The following is a 27,891-nucleotide window of genomic DNA, read 5'->3' as shown; positions in this document are numbered from 1 at the left end:
GAGGAATCAAGGAGTTCAAATTCCCCATCTGCCAATTTCCATCTGAGATCACAAGAGCATTCAGCATAAACCAGTGACGCTTATTCAGCATCCTAATTTTCCAACTGCTGCTTATGCTTTTCCCACCCTCCAGAAAGTGCCTTAGTTCAAGAATAACACAAAGACTGTTCACTTCAAATAAGAGTAAACAGGGCTGTGTTCTGGTAATACACTGTAATTTGCTAGTGTAGACAATCGTCATGAAGGTAGAGTGGAATGCTAGTCGTGAAATGAAAGGCTCTGAATTCAGATAGCAACCCTTAGCCAGTCACAGTCGATTCAGGCTTGTCAGTTTAAATGCTCTGACTTTACAGTACTTTTAAAGAACAATGTGCCTCTGTATTTGATTTTCTTACCACTGTCGTCTTTTATTTGGTCTCAGGATAGCAAGTCCCACACAAGAACTTGGACAAAATAGTAAGAGGTTACATGCAGTTACACTTCATCCAATATGTTAACACCTGCCTTGGGGTATACAGAAGTAAAAAAGCCCTGTAAAGGAAGAGTAAAACACTGGATCTTACCATTCCCTAACTTAAAAAACAAACCACCCAATACCATAAATATGGGGTGAGTTATTGCTAACTTCTAATTGGCTAGATTGCTAGTCTACACACAGTTACATACCTGTAGAGCAGTTACTTTGCAAAGAACTGGTCTTGGGTACTGTGCTGAATGTAGTGACCAAAAGAGATGTCTGCTAATGTAGGTGTGTTAATTTATTGCTGCCCACCTTCAACTAAATGTTTTCATAGCTTGCTGTATGTGAAATAAGGCACAGGGAGGATGGTTCTATCTGACAAAAAGCTACCACAGGTAACATCTGTCTTTACTGTTTAAGAGGTTAAAGATTTCATGGAAATTGACAGTAGGCTGTTCAATCTCCACTCCTGCTTTCTTTTCCAAGGGGCCACTCAATGGGTAAGGGGAAAAAAAAACTCTTTGTCACGACTGTATCTCTCCTACACAGAGAAGCTCTTGCGCCAGCACTTAGCTATCTTTTCACATTCACTGAAATAAACTGTAAGGGAGAAAAGAGCCACAATAAATATGTTTCACAGCCTGCACCTGTAAATATTTCATATGACATCAGTTGACAAATTTAGAACTTTTATAAGATACGTTAAAGCTCTGTACACAAATTCTTAACAGGGACAAAGTCAAATGACAATTTTAATAGACTTTAGAACAGAGAGTGTACGAGTATAAAACACTGGTTTGCATTTCAAAAGTTGCAGGAAGAGAGCCAGTCATTTTAAACAGTCTTCTACAAAACATATGCCAGTAGATTACATAAAAGACACTATATACAATATAAAAGAGCAGAAAACAATCCTCACTGTAAAAATAATTTAAAACAAAATCTTTCAATTTAAAATATCTCCTATAACTCAAACTAATACATTGTGACATGCAAGTGAAAACTAAACATACTGCATTCTGTAATGTAGCCAAATAAAATCTGACATAAAATTTGGACCATGAGACAACATGCCAACATTTTTTAGATGAACACAGAAGGCCATTCTTAATACATTTGAAAGTCTCTGAATTACATAACTGATTTTATGTTTAAAGAACAGCTACTATACATATTCCAAAATGTAATAAATATTAAAGCAAAGTATGAATAATCTACAGCTGTAGAGTTCTTTTGGGTCGGTGTTGCAAGAAAGTGGTTTATAGAAAACAAATGCTTCACTTGCTACTATACTGTGCAATTTTGCAAAATATTTAATTCTAAAAGCATGGAAACAAATCTACAGTTGAAAAAAAGTGTGACATCCAGTTTTAAGGCAACCTAGCATTTGAAGATACACTGTAGGAGCCAATTTCAGTAGCTGATTTGCTTTCTAGTACAAAAACACTGAACTAGTAGGTAATAAGGTATCATTCTCCAGACAGGAGACAGAACCTCAAAGAGGCACGCTTTCTAGTTGAGTTATGGTTACACTGCATTTTACCAATTACTTTAGAAGTGTAAGCAGCTAATTGCCAACTTTTTGTGTAACAGAAAAGGGAGAAACTAGTTCAAATGATAAGCACTCAGATATTTGGGAAAAGATCTTCCCCTCCTTACATTCTCCTAGAAGTAAGATTTACAAATTCATAATAGTTTGCATTTTAACAGCTTGGCAGTTTATCAGAAAGGATTTATGCAAGCTGTACTACACTGATAGACCTTTTATACAAGAACTTGAAAAACTTCTGCAGTTAGAGAATCCAATTTGTTTCTTTAATAGAAACAAATATTTTCATAGCATTTCTTATTGTCTTGTTTTATGAGCCAATATAGACAATGCTTCATGTCCACAGGAAATATCAGTCATCCTTCAAAAATGCTAATTAAGCATGATGCTCTTCAGAGCACTTTATATAAGTCTCAGAAAGGCAAAAACATTTTCAAGTGCTCTCTGTCTTGTTTTATTTTTAACTATCTACTGACACGGTCTCAAATATTCAAAGTAACAAAGCAAAAAGTAGCTGCCACAGAAAGTCTTGAAAAATGCCAGTGTTTAATGACAGATTATAAAAGAATGAAAGAATTAGCAAAAGCACAAAGAGGTTATAAATAAACCAAACTGTTATAAGCCATGAGGCGTAAAAATACCATTCTTTGGTCTAGATTAGCTGTTCCCTTTTTATTAGTTTAACATTCCAATGGCTTTTTCAAAACTGCTTAAAATAATATGATATTTATTAAGCAAAAATACTGTATGTGTGCATGTATATATACACACACAGATGCCTGATCACACAAATAAACTTAATAAAAGTGAACATAGTGACAATTGCTTAAAGATACTCTTAGTACCTTTTTTAAAATAAAACAATTAGTGTTGAATGCAGTTACAAAATTTTATTGAAAAAAGTTTTAAAAAACTGCATGAAAATCTGTTTTAGTTGTTTATGAACATTACATCCTTATGGTTTCCTTGCTTTAAGTTCAGAAGTAAACATTCATTTCAACATGCTAAAGCTGGTGGAAAAGTTCCTGTAACCAGTCAATGATTACTTTACAATTTGTTTGATGGACGATCAATTCCTGCAGCTTCATTTATATAAGCTGGTTCACCAACTGCATCTTGAACCACTCCATCTTCCCCAAATCCAGTCTCCTCTTCTCTCTCTGGAGCATCCTCCTCCTCCATGCCATTATAGAATTCTTCAATCTCACTTTCATCTTCTACATCTAAGCTTGGACTATGACAAGAACCACTATCACTACTACTCCCACAAGAACTAGATGATAGGACATCGTCTTCAGAGTCTGAGTATACCTCAGCCCCATGGAAAATGTAGCGATTTGGTGGTAAAAATAAGTATTGAGTACCTGGAAATACATTTAATCAATTAAGAGTAATCTGCTTAATTGTTAAGTAAAAATAAATTTTGCTGCAGTGCAATCTTTCTAACCACAAAACCTATTTCCAAATGTGCAATATTATGCAGAAATCTAACAGGAACAAGTTATAAGACCATTATAGTCCAGTATCCTGCATCTAGTAGTGACAAATACCAGATACTGCATAGGAAAGCAACTTTCCTATGACTTTCCTCAGTCTTCCCATAACATATACTTGTTAAATACAAATTATGCATTACAGTACAAGAAAGGGATAATGCTTTCCTGATTTCCACTTGTGATCAATTTCAGCCCTAAAGCATGAGGCTGAGTTATCCATAACAGTATTGGTTTTCAAGGCTTTCAACATTAATATTCATGATTACCCAGTTCTTTAAAAAAAACAACCCAACAATCTCACACACTTGCAGTAATGAATTCTACAGATAATGAAAAATATTTATATATTTAATGTTACATTCTAAACTTACTACGCTTTCATTTCAATGCCTCTGTTCTTGAAGTCTATTCCTTTTAGTGCACCAATGCATTTTGTTCACTTTTATTGAAGCAGCACCATATGCTTTCTTACAAATTATTCATGACTATCCCCGAAATCTCTTCTCTTCATTCAGAGAAGATAGGCATATTTAGGAAATTTCTTAAATGATGTGTACTTTATGTTTCAGACATCTTGTTTGCCAGCTTTCTATCTAATCTGTTTTAATCCAACTGAAGTTTCATATTCTGGTAGAGTGTGTTAATTTCATCAGTTCTCTTGCTTTGGTATACTGACCACCACTTCCATATCGACTCACTGGAGTACCTTTTCTTCACTCTGAGAAGCAATGATTAGATTCTAAACTCTTTAAAATAAGAAGTGTTGGTTTTAATGGAGGTAAAACATTATGTATGCATACTATACTGCATAGTTTAAAAACAAAAGAAAATTTCACAACAAAAGAATGGCAGTGTGTTTATAGCCCAGCTCTTTTCATTACTTTTACAGCAAGCACTTGTCTTTCCCAGCTCTAGAAATGTTTTCCTAGACTCTTATGCACTATTAAATATTACAATAGCACAAAATCTGGACATTATACTGGGTACTGTACAAACAGAGATAAAGACACAGTCTTTGCTGCGGAGAATTGACCATCTAAAAGCTTGTCAATGCCAATTCATTTTGTAACAATGAAATGGTAACTTCTATGTATTTCATGTCACCAGAACATTCAATGGGCTATGCAACAGAATTACCATAGAGATTTGCAGAAACTCCAAAGTTTCTTCAAACTATTACAACTAAAAATGAGTAGGATGAAGTGCTGGTATTAATATCTCACAGCATCACTACTACTGCGTGTAATTACAGTGACAGTTTGAGAAAATTAAATGTCGCTTACGAGATTTGCTTCCCACTCAATATCATGCTTTTGTCACCCAAAATATTGCAATATAGCCATTATACTGAAATGTAAATAAAACTTCTGTTCAATGTTTTTATAATTTAGTGTGTGAAAAGATTAACAAATTAATGCTTCACCAAAAGTAACTTTGGCAGAGCAATTAAAAGCTTTGGCTTTTGATAATCTCCAACTCCCTGAATCTTGCTTCCCCCCCCACAGTACGCTTTAATAACTTAGTTGTTTGTTTCATGTAGGTAAAAGAGAAAGGATTCTTCAGTTTTTCTTCAGATTCTTCCCATGTCTCTAGTCAAATCGTGCATTTTTCATTGTCACTGCATATAGACTAATTCCTGCTTGCTTCTCTAAAATAGATTTTACTTCATATATTACTGAAGTGTCTCCTAAAACAATGTTCTCTACTGCCTCAAACAAATTAACAACATTTTATTGCTTTAAAATACTTAAGGTCTCATATCCTACATATGAAAATCAAGATCAAATCAAGTGAGTTTACACTTACCATCAAGCCGCTTGCTAATTTGTTCTTTTGCAAATCTGTTTGCCAAACATTTCCTCAATGTTTCAACGGATGAAGTTATTTCATTTTTCTCTTTATTTTCCTCCTTGTTAGATCTATTATCCTTCATATGTTCTGAGTTGATTAACTGGCCAGTAATACTTTCAGAGTTTTCTGAGCATGCTTGTGCTTCTTGCAATTTATCCTCCATGCAATTCCCTTTAGATTCCGAGGCAGGATCAGAATTTTCTGCCTTACTCTGAGAGCATCCAACTGAAGGTACCACTAAAGGATCTGGCGGTGTAATTCTGTTCGGTGAACTAGAGTCTTCAGAAATATTTAAAGGGGTAGGTGGTAACTCAGCCGAATGCATTTCAAGTTCCTTGTGCATTCGTGAAGGTTTTTCTGTTATTTCTGAAAGTTTTACTGAGTTATAGCAAAGTTTTGTATATTCACCACTTAGCCTTTGACATAATTCATTAATAATGACATCACAGTCTCCAAGAAGCTCCACATCAAAGTGTAGATGAGGCAAAGGTTCCCTATTAATTAAGATCTGAGGCACTTCGTGGGGGATGGAACCTACACACAGAAAAGATCAGTCACCACAAAACTTTAAAAATACTTATATTTCTGGTAAAGGTAAAATTTTTTTAACAGCAGATAGAATGCACTAACATTACTGATAAAACAAAAGTTTGTTAGTTGGAGTTCTCCAAGTTCTCTCTCTATGCCCACTCATGAGAGACTAAAACAAAGAAGTTTGAGAAGTAAACAATTAACTTAAAATCTAGTCAATTAAAAAACAGTAATTTCAGGTGTTATACCTGCCGTTAGTCTACCAACAATTTTGTGGCTTTATAGTCATTTCCTTTTATTTTTTAAACAAGTGTTCCTCTACGCTGTTACTATGTAAAAAACCTATGCAAACAGAAGAAACTGATTACAGTGAAACAAGTAACTGTCAAATGATCCAAGTAAACAAATAGAAAAGAGACTTCTCTAATCTCTTAGAAAAGTTACAATAATTTATGAATTACTTGAAACAGTGCAAAAATTTTCAGAAAGAAGTGTGACTTTCAGTTAATGATATCCCTTTAACTAGAGCAACAGAAACGTTCTGAGACTGCAAACCACATTGCATGCAAAGGATTGCTTAACCTGCCTGCCTTTTTATATTTGGAACAAAAAACTTGCTGACCCATCTTTGGTTCTTCAGATGGGTGACTAAAGACATCCAACTTTATCCAAGGATGAAGTAAGGAGAGAAATGATCTGTGAGGCAAAGCTTTACTCTATGGTCATAATTTCATGCTCCCCATTCAGCCTAAATGACAACTTACCTATGGAGAAAAGAAGGCCCACAGATAAAACAAAAACAGACACTATAACAATGAACAACTGACCAGCAATTGTTCCAAACTAACATTTTTTAACTTGATAAGGCGTTAGTATCTCTTCACAAATTTGTACAAACGAACAGACAGTATTGGTAAACCCAGTGTACACCAGGCAAATAAACCATTGCTGACAATGATTTTCAGTACTTTCTGAAACAGTGATGGGGCTAGTTTTGTCCAGTCTACACTAGCACAAACAGTTTTACACACCAGTTCTGGGGACTCAAGGATACTAAAACTTCTAAACAACCACCATACACATTGCCTAGTTTTGCACAGTGCTTAAAAACAAAGGCTTGAAAATAAAGATTACATTTAAAGCGGACCTTGACAAAATATATATTGTCTTTTTTTTTGTCAAGCCAGCACTCCCTATCAAACATCTGAGAGATTATAAATTTTTTTTTTATGATCCAAGTGCAAGGGGAGAGGAAACATCTGTGAAAAGCAGAGATGGAGAACTAAAACATATAATGAAGTCAGACAGACAAACCAACCGTGAAGTATTTTTGTGAAGAAATTTAATATTTTAGATTTGTTGCTTTGATACATTCCTTGTCACTTTTTAAAAAAAAAATAAAATTTAGATTTGTTTTGTCCCTCTTATCAGATTTGTATAGGAAACTTTCCCTAATTATATGCGTGAATTAGAAAAAACAAGATAATCAGTCCAGCTTCCACACTGAACCAAAACCAAGGAAGATCTCAAACATTTGTTGGGATTGTGTGGAACAGAAGCTAGATGGTGCGCATTATCTTACATTTTTAAATGTGTCTTCACCAGAAACTTTTGCATCAGAATGCTTTCTTTGTTATTCCCCAAAATTATTAGCAATAGCCACTTACTTGGAATCAGTGCTACTGGTCTTACTTTCAGTGAAGACCCAATAACAATAAGGAGATCAACTTCATCTTTGTCATACTTCATGGCCCTATGGAACTGCTCAGGTAAGTTTTCTCCAAAGAACACTATCTCTGGCTTCATGATGGCAAGTGGTTCATCAGGTGGACACCTGGGACATCTTGGAACAACCTGCATTTTAAAGGTTTCAGAGTAGCAGCCGTGTTAGTCTGTATCCGCAAAAAGAAAAGGAGTACTTGTGGCACCTTAGAGACTAACATTTATTTGAGCATAAGCTTTCGTGAGCTACAGCTCACTTCATCGGATGCATTCAGTGGAATATACAGTGGGGAGATTTATATACACAGAGAACATGAAACAATGGGTGTTACCATCACTCTCCTTACAGTGTGTATGGTAACACCCATTGTTTCGTGTTCTCTGTGTATATAAATCTCCCCACTGTGTATTCCACTGAATGCATCCGATGAAATGAGCTGCAGCTCATGAAAGCTTATGCTCAAATAAATGTTAGTCTCTAAGGTGCCACAAGTACTCCTTTTCTTTCTGCATTTTAAAATATTTCATTAATAATCATGGATCCAACTTTTTAACGAGAATCTCAAGTTTGAACAGTTCTTCATTGTCAAAATGTATATTGTGAAAGGTATTAAAAGTAGCTTCAGTAAGTTATGCAGTCTACTCAGTCTGTTTTTCTGCTCTATGCAGACCTCTTGTGCCTCCCAAACTCTGCTGCTCTGCACACACAGTAGCACGTGAGTGACAGGGCAGTACTGGTTGGGTAGGAAGTACCCAAGAAAATAAAACCTTTATTTTGCGACTTCTTTACTGAAGTCCAGAACTTAATTTCACACTCATCAACCATGGGCTTAGTCTACTACTACCCAGTATTAGCTAAATACATTACCATCAAGCAGAATTTATTCTAATATTGTTCTGACTAAACAAGAGTTATTAACTGCCAATTCCTGGAAGATGTCCCAGTATAAAGTAGCCTTCCCAATCAAAGTGTGTACTGTAATAGTTTTACGTTTATATAACTTTTCATCCTGAAGATTTTACAAATTAGATGCATATAGCACCACTAAACTCTAGCAGATAGCCAGTTAACCACATCCTGCATAATAGTACAGGAATGATAAACTTTGCATTTTGACACCAGGGTAGACTCCCTTAATAAATTTTCAACTCCTGCACAGGACAGAAAAATGCAGCTCACTGGAAACTAGCTCTTTGAGAGTGTTGTCTCCATATCTACACTTGTGTAATGTCCACTCCCCTGCAGCCACTGAGCTTTGGGAGCCTTCTGGAAAGCAGTGCCTGTTAAGGATGCACAAGTATCCTCTCTCACAGCTCTGAATGTTTGGAATGGAGTTTATAGAAAGTTGATGCACCCTTAACTGCCTCAGTTCTTTCTGCTAAACTACAGAGTGCTAAGACTTGAATTTAGGAAAAGAGGGGAAGGAGGGTGAGGAGTGTGAATATACAGAGACAACACTCTCAAAAAACTACTTACTGCTGAATAATCTCTCTTTGAGGTGGCCGCTGCAGGTTCCCATTTGTAGTCTTGCACGCAGTACAACTCCTAGGAAGGAGGGCTGAGTGTTCTCATCAAACAGACTCAGAACTGCCCTCCCATAGCAAGCATGAGATCTCAATGGCAGATCAAGAGACTAGTGCTGCATAAAAGTGTGAAGAGATCTCCAGGCAGCATCTGCAGACTTTTAAGCCAAAAACTTTGAGAGCTCCAGGTCTCATTCATCTTAAGGCTAAAAAACTCATTCTCATGGGCCTGAATCTCAGACAAAAGGCTCAATGACTTGTGACAAAAATATTCTCTCAGTGAAACAGCTGACACCACTATCCAGTCCAAAGTGTCTGAAGCATAAGTAGCTATGCTTCAGTGTTATACATCTTTCTGTTATGAGCTTCTCCACTAATTCTCAGGAAGATGACTGTTAAGGGGGAGCATCTGTTTCAAAAGCTGATATTTGATATTGAGAAGTTAAAGGGGACTTTAAGGGGAGGGATAGTTCAGTGGTTTGAGCACTGGCCTGCTAAACCCAGGGTCGTGAGTTCAATCCTTGAGGGGGCCATTTAAGGATCAGGGCAAAAATTGGGGATTGGTCCTGCTTTGAGCAGGGGGTTGGATTAGATGACCTCTTGAGGTTCCTTCCAACGCTGATATTCGATGATTCTATAGCTAGAATAGATAGTTGGTCACTCAAATTCCCAGGGTACCTCAGAGTAAACTTCTCCATACACCCATCCCGCCAAAATTATTCCTGCTGGCATCCTTGCTGTTGGGAAGGAAGGTCCATCCTGACTTGGAGCTTTTTACTGGCCACTGACATTACTAATGGACCAGGGATAGGAGAGAAAAGAAAAATTCCTTTTTTTAAGTATGTCCAAAAGTTGGTGCATCTTCTTTTGGACTTATTTCTAATTCTAGAACCTCTGCCACATGTCCTAGTAACTCTTGAAATGGCCTGAAGTAATTAGAAGTAAAACAGAAATGATGTCCTCAGGAAAAGTTGAAGAGAAAACTATATCTTCTTCCTCAAGAGTTCATTCCAGGTCTACAGCTCCTTCTTCCTCTTATCTAGATAGGTGGTCGTGGATACTGGACAGCAAAGAACACAGTGCCACTGGTGATGTTAAAGGTGGACAACACCACTCTAGCTGTTTTAGGAGAGGCAGAGAAGCAAAGGCAGAAGAATGAAGTAAAGCAGCAAAATTAAGAAATTTTTACAATGCTGTCTATCATAGGTTAAAAGGAGGTCTCTGCTGATAATAAGCTGTCTGGAATTTTCATTTCCTATCCAAACATCCCCCTCTGATTTAGAATGAAATCTGGCTGGAGAAGGAGCAAGGCTAAAAAAAAAAGTCAAAATTTGTTAAGAATTAAAGGACCGAGGAAACTGGCAACCTCCAATTTTTTATCTAGTAGAAAGTTGGAAAGAAGGGAAAAGAAGAGTGGAAACAGTCTCCTATAAGGACTTAGGACTGAAAGCTATTTATCTGAAGGAATGGGGAGGGAAGTCCTTGTTAGAGGCAAAGGGGGTGCTGAAGCAGAGAACCACCTGCGGTTTCTGAGCTAGGTGAGTTTCCTCCTGTGGAGGGAGCCATTAACTAGCCCCTAAAATAAACATTTTGGAGAGGCAGTGGAGAACTAAGATACAGAACCAGACAGGACTGGGGACTGGAGAGATCGTTCTTCCCTAGGAAGAAGCTTGCTATTGGAGCAGTTTGAAGAACGGGAGGGGGTAAAACCAATTTTTGGGCATTTTCTTTTCCTCTGATTGACCTATTCTTTGCTCTTGGAAGCCACGTTCAGCAGTGGACACATTAAACTGCAATAGAAAACACACACCCACCAACTGTCTGGGATTATTTAAAAAGTCAGGTCCTGCCACAGGAAGATAGTCCTAAGTGGCTCCAAGTAGTCTTACAGCACTGCTGCAAATAGAAGGAACTGCAAGAGCATGGAGGTGAGCCAGAAAGAGAAGCCCTTTTGATCTTACTGCTAGGCACTGCACTTCTAAACATGCTGTAAAATTTCCTAGCAAAGAAAATGCCTGTCTTTCCTAAAGTTTTCTAGGACACTATCTACCAGAACTACTGCTAGAATACAAGGAGATGTTGCAGGGAGGGGAAGTGGAGGCAATAGCTAAAATAATATTAATCCTGACTGGATAGAATAGGGAGAGCGCAAAGAAAAGTCTCTGTTTTTCTGGTACAAAGGCAGAAGACGAGGCTCTGGGCATCAGTGCAGTGATCCAAGTGTGTCAGCAGAGGGAGAGCTGGCAACTAACAATCAAACAAACAAAGCCATGAGAAGCCTCAGTGATGTCAGATTTGGAGTTGAAAACCCACTGGTTCAGAGCTGAGGGAGCAACAGGTACCCAGGCAGGAGAAAGAGTGCTTATATAGAACATTCCTAATAGCAATACAAATCACACTTTATTCATGGGCATTATTGCACACTTCAAATATTATAAATAACCCTCAGAGTGCTGCAGTCACCTCAAAAAGGCCTGTCACATCTCAACTGTAGTTCTATTTTTCAATTTAAACTTTACAGTAAACCTTTGTCAAATAACCTTCTTCCTCTTATATCATTATATTTGAGACTGAGTTTCAATGTTTATGGTCCTTGCTTTTTTAATGAGAAATTAAGACTAATTGTGGATACACTAAGCATTTGTGGCAGAACCATCTGAGAAGTGGCCTCTAACTAGACACGCAGAGACCCATCTCCTAGGCTAGGACTCCACTTGTGTAAACAAGTTCTCTTCCCTTCTCAGATCCTCCTGGCCAGCTAAGCACCTTCTTAGAAACCCCTCTGCTTCTTGAAGGGGAGGGAATAAAGAGGGGGGCTGGGGGTAGGGTCTGTCCAATATAGTATTGCTCTACATTAGGAAGAGTAGTAGGAACTACTTGGCCTAAATCTGGAGCATGTCACACAATACAGAGGGCTAGAGAGATATGACAATAGCTTCAAACAAGCCTTTGAAAATGTGTGTCAAAGGGCCCATTTGATTCCCCATCTTTTTAACAAAGGATGCAAGAACAGCTTTATAATTTTATCAGCTTTACTTACATATATCATGTGCTGTTTATCAAATTTTACCCAGACTGAACAAAACTTCCTTGGAACATTTAAAGGAACACTCAGGTTAAAAATATTTGAAGAGTTCCTTACCTGCATTACTATCATCATCTTACATTAATAAAACCAAGACAGTGTTAAATCCACTTTATTTTTTTAACCATTTGTATTATGTTCAACTAGTTATACAGTGAAACTAGATAGTGAAATTAAATTAGAAATGTATCCGGTTCCCATATAATAGTATTTGGATTGCAAGTGCTGTAGGAAAAATCTTGAAATATAAATGTAAGTGTTTTGAATTTAATGAAACACTTCTAGTGCACGTTTAATACATATATTTAAAAAGCAGAAGCTGACAGTTGTCCTTGAAGTAATTGGGGATGTTTCTGTAATAACTTCTTGAAAGACTGTGACCAATTAAGGTTTTTTTTTACCTGATTAAAAATGTCTCCTCGAACAGCTTCACAGTCAACTTTGTATTTACAGATGAGGCAGGAAGCTGTTGCAAAGGAACCTGAAAAATATATATATATATATATATATATATGGATGAAGGCGGTGTGTGTTAAACTATACAATAGTGACAGTTTGACAAAAATATTATATGGTCTCACATGACTTACATGTGGAACAAATGTCTCAAAAGTCAGTTAACTGAACTGAAAGATGGAAACACTTATTTGGTAATATATTTTCTGAGAGAAACCTTCCATTTGAGGCATTTGGGCTATGCCTCTCTTCCTATAAATACCAAGAGCAGTTCAGGCTTGGTCATGTCATGCCCCTTCCACTCTTGTGTCAGGTGAGTATTTCTAAAGCATTAGGAGAAAAAACTAATTTTTTAGTAGATTAGAATATAACTTAATACTACTACTTTTTTTAAGCAGAGCTAGCTATATACAGGAAACCTGAAGGATGCCTTCATATAGATAGCTGGAGAATTTCTTGTGGTGCAGACTAAGGTATGTGCACAAGGATTAGTTACGAAAAGTAATCAGGAAACTAGTTTTCCAATTTGATTCTCCCTTTTTTCTAGTCAGAAATACTTATTATGCAGCAAGCAGTCAGTAAAAGTTAGCAAGGAGAGAGAGAGACCAGAATAAAGTGTTCAATTTCCCCCCAAAGTAGTAGTTATAAGTAGGGCTCTATCAAATTCACAACTGTGAAAAAACATGTCACAGACCATGAAATCTGGTCTTTTGTATACTTTTACCCTATACTATACAGATTTCACAGGGGAGACTAACATTTCTCAAAGTGGGGATCCCAACCCAAAAGGAGGTTATGGGGGGTTGCAAGGTTATTGTAGGGCAGCTGTGGTATTGCCACCCTTACTTGTGGCCCAGAACCTCAGCTAGTGTAAACTGTCGTGGCCCCATTGACTTTGTTGGAGCTACATCAATTTACACCAGTTGAAGATACAAGCCAATGTTCAACTTCATTGATAAATTCTACTAAAGTATATTTCCACTACTCTTCACGCATTTAGCACATACCATGCTTTTTCCTATAGCTGTTGACACTTTGGGTAAAATGAGGGAAGAATAATTCTTCCTTTTACAACTCACAGAAATCAGCCTTGATTATGAGTCTTACTTCATTCAAGAGATTTGAGACTCTTCTTGTCATCCTAATTGTGGCCTGCAAGCTTGTCTTTATGAAGAGCAAATACAGGGAATTGGATTCCATAGGTTTAAATGTATGGGTTGCAAGAGCTTAATACGGAAGAGCAGATATACCTAACTGGTGATTTGGCATGGTGGTCTAGGAACTTAGGTAATCTACCAGACTTTTGTGAACCAATGTTTACAACACTGGGTTGCAAGATGTTTTAGGACCAAGTCTAGACCTTCTTGTAAGAAGTTCTGAAGAAGTAAAATGCTTAGTTTTGTGACACTGATGTTTTTACCTTGACGCTAGTATGAAAACTTTCTCCAAACTCTTCCATAGGTCAAAAGGGTGGAAAGCTTAAATGAGTGTAGGAGAGCTTATTACTTTGAACAAGTATCCCATCTTGTTTTGAACTTAGCCAGGCTGTCAGGCTCCAGTACTGGTTTCTGGGACAGAAGATCCTGTTTTCTTGGAAGATGAAGTAGCAGTGTGCCAACTATATTATGTCCAACTACCACAGTCTTCTTGGCCAGTTGGAGGTGGACAGTAATTATTACTGCTGCCTCCATTTTCCGAATCACTCTTCATAGTGCAAGGAGGATGTAGTGGGAGGGGAAAAGGCATATAGTGATCTTTAGTCTGCTTCCCTGTTTTAGTTCCCTTCCCTTTGTGTTGACTGGGTGCAATAAGATCCACTTCACTGTGACCTAGTTCCCTGGATATCAGCTGTAATATTTCCTTTGGAGGAATGGTGGTCATGTGTCCTCTTATATAATGTTTTAGTCTTCTTGGGAGTAAGAAGAGAGGAAAGCTGAATGTTTGCACTTGCATTCCTGCTGTTTATTACATGAGGAGGTGTGCTGGAGTTAATGTAAAATCCAGGAGAACCAAAATCTTGCTCTTGGATAGGACAAGAATAGAAAGGATGCCAGACTCCTTGCCAAGTGACTCAGTTAAGAACCTGAAACATTTCCCTTTAGAGCTTGGTCTAGGGAATCAGGGGGATTTTTGGACATACTCCTGAAGTTTTTTTATTGGCAAATATGGTTTTCAGTTTACTGAATCCTGACAGCTGAAGAGAGCTGCCCTAGCAGAGGTGCTTAGAGTAGTATTGGTGAGGGGAAAAGCACAGATCCCAGGAAGCCATCCAGATTCTCAGCCCCTTCCTCCAGCAGAGCAAGTGTCTGCAAAATGGGACCTACTGTGGCACACCTCATGGTTCTTGAGCATCTTGATGAAGGCAGAGCACCTTTCTGCAACTGTTTTCCTTGACCCACCATAAGAAGGGAGGGCAGAACAAGTACAGGCAAAAGTTTGTCAGGGAGCATGAGAGGAACAATGCCCTTGAAATTTCTGCCCCTTAGAGAAGAGAAGAGTTAGGGGAAGTTCTTGGTCCCTGCTCCTCCAAAATTTAGCTTTAGAAGTTCAGACTGCAATATATTGTACTGAATTGTTATTCTGTTTGCACTAGCTAAGTCTATCTGGCTGGAGGACAGAAGCCTTACGGAGAAGTCTGAACTGCCAATTCTATTGGAAGAGAGGCATAGCCCCACTGTCTCAGAATGGGAGAAAGACCAAAATCTGGAAACTAATTCATGTATGACCTCAAGAAAGAGTAAATGGGCTCACAGCCTTTATTATAAATCCAGTTGTTCCTTTATTTAAAAAAACTGAAAATATATTGAACTAAACAAGTGAATATGGACAGTGTTTTAAAAAAAATGCAGAGTTGAAGTTGTCTGACTTATTCTGTCAGTAATCTTTCACAAAGAAACAGTACCAGTGAGTACAGGAGGTAACAAGACAGAAAAGCACATCCAGAGAAACACCATTTTCCCATCTGACATCTAAAGTGGATTCAGATTCTTCTACCAACACATACACACAATGTGTTAGAAGCCCCAGGGAGCAAAAATTCTGCTGAGAAGATAGAGATGAAGGTTATGGTGCCAAAAGACTGCTTTCTTTTCTTTTCTGCTGAGGGAAGTGAGGTAAGGAATACACACCAACTTAACTTCCTTTAGCAGAGATCCTGACAGCAATTTACAGCTGCTCCCTCCTTAGATCAAGCAGAAATCCAAAGGGAAGGCAGGCAGCAGATGTAGCAGCTGCCCTTCCCAGAAGTGACTCTCCAATGAGAAACAGAGAGCCAGGTTAGTGCAGAGAGATGCAATTTAAATCTCCATGTGGCAGCTTGCGTGAATCCAACCTCTGAAGTTAGAATCTGTACATGGCCTTTTCCCCCCATCCCTGTTTTGTTGGGTGTGATAGCGTACAGTGAATAGGTAGAAAAGAAACAGGCTTCCTCTTTTCCAAAATCCAAACTGGATATTAGTTTATTCACTTCTACAACCTATGGCACAAGTATAAAATGATTTACCAGTTGGTTTTAGTCAAATATTTAAGTGCAAAATAATATAAAAACAGTAAAAAGGAGATTAATATTAAAGATTTAATCTATTTAAAACAAATGAAAAAAGTTACTGTATTTTTTCTTTAAAGTTGATGTGTACCTTCCTCAAAAACAGTTAGCCATCTGAAAGATTCAAATCTGGGTTTAACTGGTAAGTCAAAAATCCCTAGTTTCCCCAATGTTTTTTGTCCCAAAAAGTTTTCATTCAGCTTTTTGGGGCTTAACAGGGGAAAAGGGGTAGTTAAAATTTACCAACAGATTAAAAAAAAAACAACAACAAATATGCATATAGCCTTTTTCCCCCCCTTAGCCAATAGTCCAGGGTTCAAATTAAAATAAAAAATTTTATACATCCTATGAAACAATATAAAATGGTACTGGCTACAACTCAAAATTAGAGATCTTATATAGAAGTTTTCATTTTTCTTCCAGACATTTGGTTCTGTTTTTCAGAATTATGCCTTCTAGTAACTTGATTTTTTTTAGTTCAAGATTTTAAGATGTGGAACCATCCATGCTAGAAAAGACCATATGACTCTCTTACCATTTAGGGAAACCACTCAGGACACACTATCAGTTTTATGGTTCACCATTTTGTTGTTCTTGTTTATAACCTCTTATGATGGCCTTGTGTATTTTTCTTTGTATTTTTAATACAGATTTAGCCACTGTACTGCAAGCCTAACTTGAACAATATAACCGACAAGTTAATCATATCATTCAGCATTTTTCTCACAACCTTAACTTTGCTCTGTAGTGTCACAATGAAGAAATGCCCCCCCCCCGCCAAAAACAAAAAAACCAAAACACCTTAGCTTCTATAAAAATCAGTTTAATCTAATATGGGACTACAAACACAAATGGCTTTAACATAATCATATGGGCATTACAGCATGGAGTCATTACAGGGCAGAGCTAAGATAGTGTGGGTGCCTCAACTAAACATTTCAATACTTTAACATAGTTGGATTTCTTTTAAGTTTAACCTTCACTCTGGATTTCCTGAGTTTAACACACATTGTTTTGGGATAATTGCATCATCTTATGTTTTACTTCAAGTAGAAAAGGAAAACATTGAGAGATTACTTGTCTTATATCATCTGAGTGTACATTATCTAGAAAAATGCAGTAGTTTTAAAGTTTCACTGACCATGACACTGAATTATCCTTTGGATTCCTGCAACCTGTTCCAGTGTGTCTATGTTCTGAGTATAGTTGCGAAGTAGTTTTCCTTCTTTGTCCATCAAAGCTATGAACTTATGACAGAGAGATGGTTGGAACTGTCCAGGATATATTTCCTACAGAATTGAGAATTACATTAGGATGTGTAAATAAATGCTAGAGCAACATTTTCAGTTCCTGATCCAGCATCATACAGAAAGATATACAATAAACCATTGCAAGTACAGAGACTACTCATTTAGAGAGCAAAATATCAGTGCCAGTCAATCAACTAGTTATTGTAATTATTCCCTTCCCATGGTCCCCTTTCTTTCAAATTCAACCCTTATTTCAATTGCTGCATTTTGACCATTGTTCACCACTCCCAGGTTTCTGCTAAAATCAGGAATACTAGTTTCTGATACAGACCAAAAAGAGATATGGGGTGGATTTGTTTTTTTGAAAAATTATGAACAAGGGAAAACATGACTTTTGAAATGTCACATAACCTTAATGGTAGCATTTGTGGTAGTAAATGTTATCAGATTGTTTAAGGTTTCAGAGTAGCAGCCATGTTAGTCTGTATCCACAAAAAGAAAAAAGGAATACTTGTGGCACCTTAGAGACTAACCAATTTATTTGAGCATAAGCTTTCGTGAGCTACAGCTCACTTCATCAGATGCATTCAGTGGAAATTCACTGAACAAACTGGACAATTGGAGAGAGAGTCCAGAGAAGAGCAACAAAAATGATTAAAGGTTTAGAAAATATGACCTATGGAGGGAAGATTGAAAAAAATTGGGTTTGTTTAGTCTGGAAAAAGAGAGGGGGACATAACAGTTTTCAAGTTCATAAAAGGTTGTTACAAGAAGGAGGAGGGAGAAGAATTGTTCTTCTTAACCTCTGAGGATAGGACAAGAAGCAATGGGCTTAAATTGCAGCAAGGGAAGTTAACTTCCTAATTGTCAGGATGGTTAAACACTGGAATAAATTGCCTAGGGGGGTTGTGGAATCTCCATCATTGGAGATTAAGAGCAGATTAGACAAACACCTGTCAGGGATGATCTAGATAATACTTAGTCCTGCCATGAGAGCAGGGGACTGGACTAAACCTCTTGCGGTCCCTCCCAGTCCTAAGATTCTATGCTTTTTAGAATTTCCTTTTCATTCCTAGTGTCTGAAGTCTCATTCTAAGATTTTGTACTGTGGTACTGAAAACTATACAAAAAGAGATCTACATCTACAAGTACGTTTTCACTGATAGTTGATTTGTCACCATAATTGTTTTTATTCTTACATAAGTTTGATAAGAAAAACAAAACAAAACACAGACAGACCCTGCCAGGTAGTTTGTATTCTACATTTAAATTTTATTGAAAGGTTTTTGCCTTGACTATTTTCATTCTCCAAGCTGAATGAAATATGAATAAAAACAGCAGTACCAATTAAATAGATTTTTTTAAACGTGTCCAGTTTTAATAGGCTAAAGTGTTATTAGTAACACAGCTATGTAAACATTTAAAGTTATTTTAATCAAACGATGTCCACTGGAAACTCCCCATATACACTAGAGAAGACAGTCTTTTCCCTCAAAAAAATAAGGAAGATATATTTCATGGTAAACACTGACCATAATTTCAGATTTTTACTAAAAGAAATTAGTTTAAAACAGAAAACCAGAAGTTCTGTAAATATGTCAGTAAACAGTTAATTTAACTTCTCCCTGTGCCAGTTCTACCTTTGGTATGGAAGGTTACATACCATCAGAGGCAAATCAGTAAGCAGGGAAAGCAATTCATAAAGTGGATACCCATCAGAAAGGGCATCTGCATCTAAATTGCAGCAATGGGTACTGATGACCTTAAGTTACATCACAGATTACGATCAGGCTACGATAGCTGCTATTAAACGTTTATCTAGTGCAGTTAATTCACATCGCTCTTTACAAGCTTAGATGAGATCCCCTGCCCCCAAATATTTATAATCCAAATAAAATAAGATACAGACAAACAGTTTAGGGGAAAGGAGCATGTTGAGATTATTAATGAGAAAAAAGGAATAAATGTTTGAGATGATTTTAAAGAAGTGATATGAGGAGAGAGAAACAGAAGCAGAATGATATAAAAGGCACAAAGCCAACAGGCAGAAGGAGACAGAGAAGGTAGAAAAGCAAGAAAACTAGGGGTGATTGTATTAGGATGAATATAGGAAAAAATAGGGTGAGTAGAGCACAGTAAGACCAGAAATGTAGGCTGGTGGAAGACTATACAAGGCCCTAATGACAGAATATAGAAAGCCCATGGATAGAGTGAAGAAAAGGGAAAAAAAGGGTGACACAGGCAAAGGTGTGGCAGGAGTAGGGAGTGATTATTTTGGTAGCAAAATATTGAGCAGACTGGAGGTAAAGAGGCAATGAAGAAAAAAAGGGGGAAAATTACAGTAAATTGTTCTGAGAGATGCACAGACAAGGATTTTAGCAGTGGGGCAGAGGTGAATTTTGTAGATACTGAAGGAATCAGTGAGCTCTGGGTATCTAAAGGACATGATTGGATTAGTATTTGGATGGGAGACTTCAGGAAACCCAAGATGCTGCAGGATGTGATGTTTCTTCCCCAACCTCTGAGTTAGTACTAAACAGTGCTTTAGTGAGTGAGATGCACCATGTTAGCGACGGTGCTATGTTTCCAAGGTTCTTACCACTCCTCTAGAGGTCCCATGGTATTTCATTTTGTTTTTGATGGAATAGTTAATGTTCTGAGGAAATTCCAAATTGGATATAATTGCATTTTGCTTCTGCATCCGAGTTTTCATATTATCTCAATTAGATAGCCTCCCTTTTTCCTAAAACTATTTAGCTTCACTGACATTGTTCTAAAAAGCTACTGCATCCCATCCAATACGTGACAGAAGTGATCCCTATATACAGTTTGTACTGTTTAAATTCTTTAAGACATCTTTATGCATGCAGAAGGAGCTATATAAAAAACCCAAACAAACAACTCTGCCAGTGTATGAAGACTTCCTCCCCCACTGGATTTTATGTCCCCTGGTTGAGTGTGAATGCATGCTATGAACTTGTTAAGTTGCCAGATGTAATAAGCATGTCAAATAGGTCTCTGAATACATGTTCATTACACTCATGTGCTGCCAAGAGTCCCTCATGCTCCTTGTTTCTCTTCAGAAGACAACAAAACCTACTAAGAATTTTTGTGCCATTACTTGATAATGGAACATCATGCCACCTAGATAATCACATCCTTGGCAAACATTTTCCAATACCTTCCCTGAAATGAGAGCCCAAATCAGAAAGGTTGTGTTAGCATCCCCATTACAAAAACAATGTATTTAATTATAAATACTCCTATTGAAGATAACATATGGCTTTACCTAGGATGAGATACATAATACTGAGAATAGTGAAATTTGTTAACTCTGTAATACTTGCTTTTTACTTTATCTTAATGAGGGATGGCCTTAGTTAGTTTCACTTCATTGCTGGTAACTAAGGCCATTCCTCATTAAATTCAGTAGCTTTAGGAGTTGTCCTCATTCATGAAGAAAAAGTGAAGGCAGAACTATCTTTACTGTCCAAAATAATAAAAGCAATTGGAACACAGTACCTTTGCAAACTTAAAAAATGGTCTTGGATCCTTTCTGAAGTATTCTATATCAAACATTGCTTGAGGATCTGGAAGGTCTGGGAAATCTACTGCAAGGCGTGCATAGATGCCATCTCTTGATCGAAAGTCAGGTATTCCACAAGAAACAGACACCTGAAATACAGGTTTACAATTTGTAGCGTGAAATCAACTGCATATTTGGATATGATGGCTTGCTAGCATATGCTATAATTGAGAACTAAACTTGTGTGTGCTACCAACTTTTAATACCAAAGAATGAGAACAAAGGCAACTTGAATAACCCATGTCTACTTTGATAGACTCCTTTTTGACAGAGCAATGTAAAGTTTCTCCATGAATATGCAGGAAAAGGGAGGCGGAACATTAATTTAGCTTTGAGGTCACAAACACCTGTACAGCAATCTACATGTCAGGGACCAGTAGTTTAACAGAACACTGTTTATATATATTTTTAGTACTGCATTAAAAATTTTGTAAATATGAGTACCCAGACACCTAAAACAAGAACATTAAATTTGGTTTCCTAAAATGAAATTCACTGATCTCCCATAGTAGTTGTAAACAAGAAAAGTCATCCTTTTAAAAATGTATTAGTATAGTAGCAGATCAGCTTATTAACATTAACATTTATTTGCCTAGCGTAAATAAAGTAGGTTTAAAAAAAACAACAAACCACCACCACCAAAAAAGCCTCCACACCTTTTGAGCACCAAATTAAGATATTATGTATGCTATTACTTTAATAAGTATAACCATGATTTCTCTAGCCAAATGTTTTCAATTTAAAGGCTTAACAGCAATTACAGAATGAAAGAAACTAGGCAGTTACCAGGGTTGTATCCTTCTCTTATGGGCACAATGGTTTGTCTCAAATTGCTCACCTCTTACTTCTTATCACACTCCATTTTAGGGGTGAAGAGGTAACAATCTATCACATCTGTTCTCTCTTGAGCCAGTCATGTTACAACAGGAATGAAACAAAGCAAGCAACTATTCCTTGACTTCTGTGCTATGACATGGTTGGTATGCAGAAAGACAAGTGTAAGAAGTTTTGACTGTAGCAATATGTACGGTGTTTGATTACTTCTAAGAGTGCAACTGAATGACCAGATACAATGTTCTATCAAAGAAAGCTCAATCCAATTCTCATCTAAGTTAACAGTAGTTTTTCGTCCAATGGAAGTTATATCAGGCCCAAAGTAATTAGACAGAAAAATCTCAGTATCTATTTCAGCAAACACAAAGATGGGGATAGAAAATTAGTATTGTGGAACAGGTACCTAGGGATAAAAAAAAAATTACATCTGTTGCCTTTAGATGCTAGACAAGTTAGGATACAGTTGTCTAAGGCATAACAATATCAAGCTAATTTTATTTCTCCCGTATACAAGATCTGTAAAATTAAATTTCTGATCAATTCTAAGGTTAGGCCCTGATCCTGCGATTTATAGCGTCCAGGTGGACTGCTGCACCCATTCAGAGCACCACTGACTTCAGGGTCGCTCTGCATGGACGCAGCCTGCTGTAAATTGCTGGATCGGGACCTACGTAGTTATTCATTTATTTTCACACTAACATATTTTAGATGTACATACCCCAGCTCCAGTCAAGACAATTATTTTTTTGCACTCTTGTAAAAGTTTCACAGCATCCTCAATAGTATTAATATCTTTTCGTTTTTTCCTTTTTGGTGGTTCTGAAAGAATGTTTATAACAATCTGCCACAGAGTCATATCATCCAGTTCAGGAGGAGGAATTGTTTCTGGTAGCAAATCCTTCAGAATTGTCCGTGGGTCTGTGCCTATCATGAGATGTTGTTGAACAAAAGTGTAGGGACCTATTATAGAAAAACAAAGTATATAAAATGTAACTTAACATTCTGAATCAAGGAAAATTCTTTAGACATTTTAGCTGACTGTTACTACTTTATCTTACTAACCCAATTAAGACCCTTTTCATCAACAGCCCTTATCTATATAACAGACTATTAGACTCCAATGTAGTGGTGCTGTTTGTTCACTAAAGATAGATACATTCTTAGTGAGTTATCTAGAAAAACCTACCTACAGATTTGCCAGGGCAGGACTTCTGTTGACATAAGATTCCATCTCTTATTATGCTTGAAGACTGCACAAAATCACATATTAGAAACCTAATTCCCAAAGTATGTTTCCTTTTAAGAACTCTCATTCTGTATAATGCTTCCAACATTTTGGACCATGCTTTCAGGAAATAAGAAGTACTAGAATCTTGATTTGGAAGTGCTGGTAGACAGGATTTGGCAATAAATCTAACATTTTGTGACATGTTAAATTTGGCGAAGTGCATGATATTTTTATATAGTGGTGTGATGTTTGAAAGATGCAAATAATATATTTTAGCTGCTTTATAGTAAGAAGGTGAAGGAATTTCTTCTGTTCACCTTTAACCATCCAGACTTGATACAATATACTTCCCACAACTGTAATCTCCAGAAAAGCAGTAATACAGTAGTGTCAAAATAGCCTAGTGGACTCTTGCAACAGGAAGAGGATAATCAGTATTAAAAGGTCAGATATTAAGTAACAGTTAAAAGTAAAGAACCTTGGAAATGATACATTATATAAACTTCTACCTATACGTGGTCTTGGAGTCCAGTCACTAGAGCTTGCATGTGAGGCTCGGTCATCTTCATCACTATCACAGGAATGGAAACCATTGGCTACGATTTCATCACTAAAAAGGATGTCATCTGCAAGATAGTATAACAAAGTAGTATTATTCTTGAATCACAATACTCAATTTTAAGCAGAAACATCATTATAAAGAGGCTAAAATGTTACTACAGCTTTAGAGATGACCTGCAAAAGGATTTTTTTTAATCTGGCCTTTTACGGAGAAGTTGAGAAAGGTTTTGCTAGTTAGAAAAAGAGGTGCAGGGGACAAGTTCCCACTTGCTTTTTTCCGCCCCCCCTTTCTTTTTTTTTTAAAAAAAGCTTAAATATCAAGTTTGCTCCTCCCTAATTTTACTGGATATTTCAGAGGATTTATTTTGTTAAATTTCAGATCTCCATGGGGTGGTGGTGGGTCGTGAATCTAATAGTTTTTTTTTTTAAATAAACGTTAATCACTGAAGATACATAGGTGTTAATTCTCACTCTCAAAAAAAGTAAAAAAACCCCAACCAAACAAAAAAAACACACAATCCCACACACCAAAAACAAAGATGTAGAGTTTTAGAACACTCTTACTAAAAATCCCGTCCTCTCAACTCCCACTTCAACTGCTCAACTTTTCACTTCAACTGCTCAACTTTTGTTGTTTTCCTGAATCCTAGGAGGTCAACATTGCATTAGTTCACAAACTGTCCTTATCTAGACTAGGATTTAAAAGTATGTCAGAATGCTTTAGCAAACATGTAAGAACAGTTCAGTGAAGACAAGGCATGCTAACTGGGTTGAGTTAAAACCTAAGGGGGCAGCTAGACTTTCCAAATACGTTAGAACCTCAGATCTCCAACAAAACCAGGGGAAGACCAGATCTAACAGGTCTGGTTATTACGTTGAAGAACAAGGGGAGATAAGTGGAACTCAGTCCTCACTACCCATTCCTTAAAGAAAAACCAAAAACTTTTCAGTTTCGTTATCCTATTCTGGATAAGGCCATATTCTTTCAAACTAGATAAATCCTCATTTTCTTATGTTAAAAAAACCCCAACACACACAAACAGAAAACACAGCAGGTACCCTTTATACAGCAAAAAAAGTAGTAAAAACTCTAACCCCATCCTCCCTGACAGATTACTTTAAAGCTCTGTTGTGAATAGGAACAAGAAATGGGAGAAAAGATAAATTTCAAATTCTAACTTGTAAGAGTTTTAAAATGTATGAGTGCTATTTTGTAATCTCTCCCCTCACAGTGTCTTTTCTTATGTGTTTGGACAGTTTCCACTCTCACCTGAAATCTTTATAAATAAATCAGAGTATAAATCCCATAAAGAAACAAAAACAGAATTGATAGTTGGTACACAATAGCGTACACAAGATGTAGGCTTTAGTACACATTCCTTAATGTCCACCAAGGGGCAGATTAATTTCAAGGAGATGTTTCACATGAATAAAGTTAATGAAGTGTTCGAAGGATCAGGTCCTACATTGTTAACAGTTTGGACCCTCTGTAGACCCTCAACAATGCTTCTCATTATAGACAGTTTAAACAACTGTTTAACTATGCTCCCCTTGCATAGTCAGGGGATTACTCAAGCAGGGCAGTTTCCAGAAAGGTATGTATGCTTATTTAATCATGGATTCTCAGCCATAGCTCTCAGCACTGGGGTAATTATCGAAAGATCTGGCATGACACATGCTCAATGGATAACATCTCATATGAAACAGAAGTTATTGAAAGTAAGCCAAATACAAAAAGGAAACAAAATAAAAATAGTGACAAGAAAACTGAATTTTTAAAACTTTCACTTCTAATAACTAAAGATGGTGCTACTAAGAAATTTGTTTACAACAATACTTGAATCAGTCTCCTTTTAGAAGTCCAGGAAATAAAACTGAGAAAATTATGATGTGAACTAAAGAGGGTAAACTGAAATTGTTAGTAATGGATGCATACTATACACAATACTTGAAAAATTGTCTAGCAATAAGTAGCTTAGAAATTACCGTATATACTTGTTCATTTGTATATACTTGTTCGTTTATAAGCCAACCCCCCCCCCCTTTCATAAGCCGACCCTATATTTCAGGGGTTGGCAAACTTTGGCTCCCAGGCCATCAGGGTAAGCTGCTGGCGGGTTGGGACGTTTTGTTTACCTGGAGCATTCACAGGCACGGAGCTACTCAACCCCCTGTGGCCGTGGTTCGCGGTTCCCAGCCAATGGGAGCTGCGGGAAATGGTGCCTGCAAACGCTCCAGGTAAACAAAACAACAATGTATTAGATATTCAATTGAATGATTTCAGAGAGTTTAAAATCATCAAATTTTAGACCGGTTTATAAGCTGACCCCTGCTTTTTGATGGGTCACTTTTACCAAAAATATTCAGCTTATGAACGAGTATATAGTGTATGATATATATATATACACACACTATATATATATATATATATATATATATATATATATGTATTATATATGCTGAGAATTACTAGTAAGTTTGATATACACCTCTACCCCGATATAGTGCTGTCCTCGGGAGCCAAAAAAAAATCTTACTGCATTATAGGTGAAATCGCGTTATATCGAACTTGCTTTGATCCACCGGAGCTCACAGCCCCCCCACGTCCCCCAGAGCACTGCTTTACCGCGTTATATCCAAATTCGTGTTATATCGGGTCATATTATATCAGGGTAGAGGTGTATATTGTTTAACAGGTCCACAAGCAATGTAGTAATTTGTAAGTCTATTGAGCTTTGTTTGTTGTATAGCCCATAAAAATTATAGAAGTTGAAAAAAAGAATCTTTCACAATCCCCACACATTGTAGGTAACCCTTTCACACAGGAGTACAAACCAGAGGCCAACTACACCACATTTCTACATCTACAAGCCTAAGTAGATGAACAAGAATGGAGCAGAAAATGTTTGTGTAATAATACACATGCTTAGCACACGCACTTAACCATGTAAAAAGCATGTGCAAAATGTCCATTTAAATTCAATATCCACATCTGGGGATCAGCATGTAACAATAAGCACACTCAAAGGACACTCAAAGGGCATTTGGCAAGCATATATGTGCAAAGAGGTGAAACTGGGCAAGAGCCCATTGAGCACGCACCCAAAAAGATGTGGAAGGATTAGTGAGCAAGAACTTAGCACCACTATCCTTAATAAGATACAGCTGTTTGGTAGCAATTATACAACTAAATAAGCAATGCAAAAGGACAGGATGCTAAGCATGGCTGGCTCCTCTCTGTACCTCCAATCACGGGGGGAGTTCATGACGCTTGACCTTCCCGCCACCCAACACCTGTGTTTAGCAGGTGATTCAGTGGCGGTTGAGGAATTCATTTGCTTCTCAGCAAGCCCAAACGGTGTTACACTTGGAGGCTAGGAAAGGCTGGAGATTAATTGCACCTCTCCAGGCCGGGGGAAGAGGGCTAATTACGCCCCCCGGCCCCGAATGGGCGTGGCAAATGGCGTGGGCAGGTTGCTCGTCCCCCCAGGTGCGTGCGTGGGGGGTGCGGATATCGCTGACTAGTGTCACACAAAAGCAGAAGAGGCTCGAAGCGTAGCCGCCCCACCAGTGAGCAGGCAGTGCTGGGGTAGGCCCGCCTGGCCGTGCGCAGCGATTGAGGGCGGGGACAGCACTGCCCCAGGCAACGGGAGGGGGCAGGAAGGGTGCCGCTCCCCACTGCGAGGGCAGGCCAAGGATCCTCACCGGGATGCGGGGCAGCCGCGTCGGCCGCCCCGTGTGACCACTGCGACCGTCTGCAGCCAATGGCCGTCTCCACCGCGTCTCCGCTGGGCGCCGTCTCCGCCCCCTCCTCCTGCTGCTGCGGGGGCGGCTCCTCGCGGGGCAGGCCCCGCAGCCCGGCCCCGTTCTCCGCGCCACTCCAGTCCGCCGCCGCCGCTACCTCCCCCTGCAGCCTCGCCGGCGCCCCAGCCGCGGAGCCTGAGGTGGGCGCCGTCCCATCTCCTCGTCCTGAGCCTAGGCCCTTCCCCGTCACCGAGCCCCGCCCGCCGCCGCCTTCCGAGTCCAGGCGCTGGCGCTTAGGTAGGGGCTCGGCACTCTCAGCAGCAGCGCAGCGGCCGCTACGCGGTTGGAGGAGCAGAGTCTCCTCATCCGCCATCTTGGAGCAGCAACCGCCGCCTCCCCCAGTCCGGCGCAACAGCGCCCCTTTCCCGACCCCCCCTCCCTCCAGGGAGAGATTTAAACCCTGCACGTGA

The 27,891-nt window shown here is 38.2% G+C and overlaps 1 protein-coding gene across 6 annotated transcripts; it reads right to left on the bottom strand.

The window, feature by feature from the left end:
• Positions 1-381: 381 nt before the first annotated feature.
• SIRT1 (sirtuin 1) lies at positions 382-27,891 on the bottom strand. 6 transcript variants are annotated; one of them, XM_037903977.2, is made up of 10 exons: positions 27,383-27,880; positions 25,814-25,909; positions 23,626-23,742; positions 22,607-22,848; positions 20,991-21,143; positions 17,360-17,507; positions 12,620-12,699; positions 7,555-7,741; positions 5,312-5,890; positions 382-3,373 (listed from the first exon to the last, which is right to left on the bottom strand). In XM_037903977.2, exons 1-10 carry the CDS (start codon positions 27,792-27,794, stop codon positions 3,057-3,059), a joined length of 2,331 nt encoding a protein of 776 aa, XP_037759905.1. In that variant the 5' UTR covers positions 27,795-27,880; the 3' UTR covers positions 382-3,056. The 6 variants fall into 6 exon arrangements, with proteins under 6 accessions (XP_037759905.1, XP_037759906.1, XP_037759907.1 ...); XM_037903978.2 differs by having other exon boundaries at positions 25,814-25,900; XM_037903980.2 differs by lacking the exon at positions 382-3,373 and adding an exon at positions 3,380-4,223 and having other exon boundaries at positions 27,383-27,891.

The sequence above is a fragment of the Chelonia mydas genome, chromosome 7 (assembly GCF_015237465.2).
Source record: "Chelonia mydas isolate rCheMyd1 chromosome 7, rCheMyd1.pri.v2, whole genome shotgun sequence".
NCBI lineage: Eukaryota > Metazoa > Chordata > Testudines > Cheloniidae > Chelonia > Chelonia mydas.
Note: the sequence above shows the minus strand (reverse complement) of the source record. Positions and strands in the feature narration are given on the sequence as shown.

Excerpts from the sequence above, each read along its gene's own strand:
- SIRT1 (XM_037903977.2), bottom strand. The coding sequence starts at position 27,794 with ATGGCGGATGAGGAGACTCTGCTCCTCCAACCGCGTAGCGGCCGCTGC. Across the intron at positions 25,910-27,382 it reads CGCGGCTGCCCCGCATCCCG|CGTTTGCAGGCACCATTTCC; the intron begins GTGAGGATCCTT and ends GTTTACCTGGAG. Across the intron at positions 22,849-23,625 it reads GACTCCAAGACCACGTATAG|GTCCCTACACTTTTGTTCAA; the intron begins GTAGAAGTTTAT and ends TTTCTATAATAG.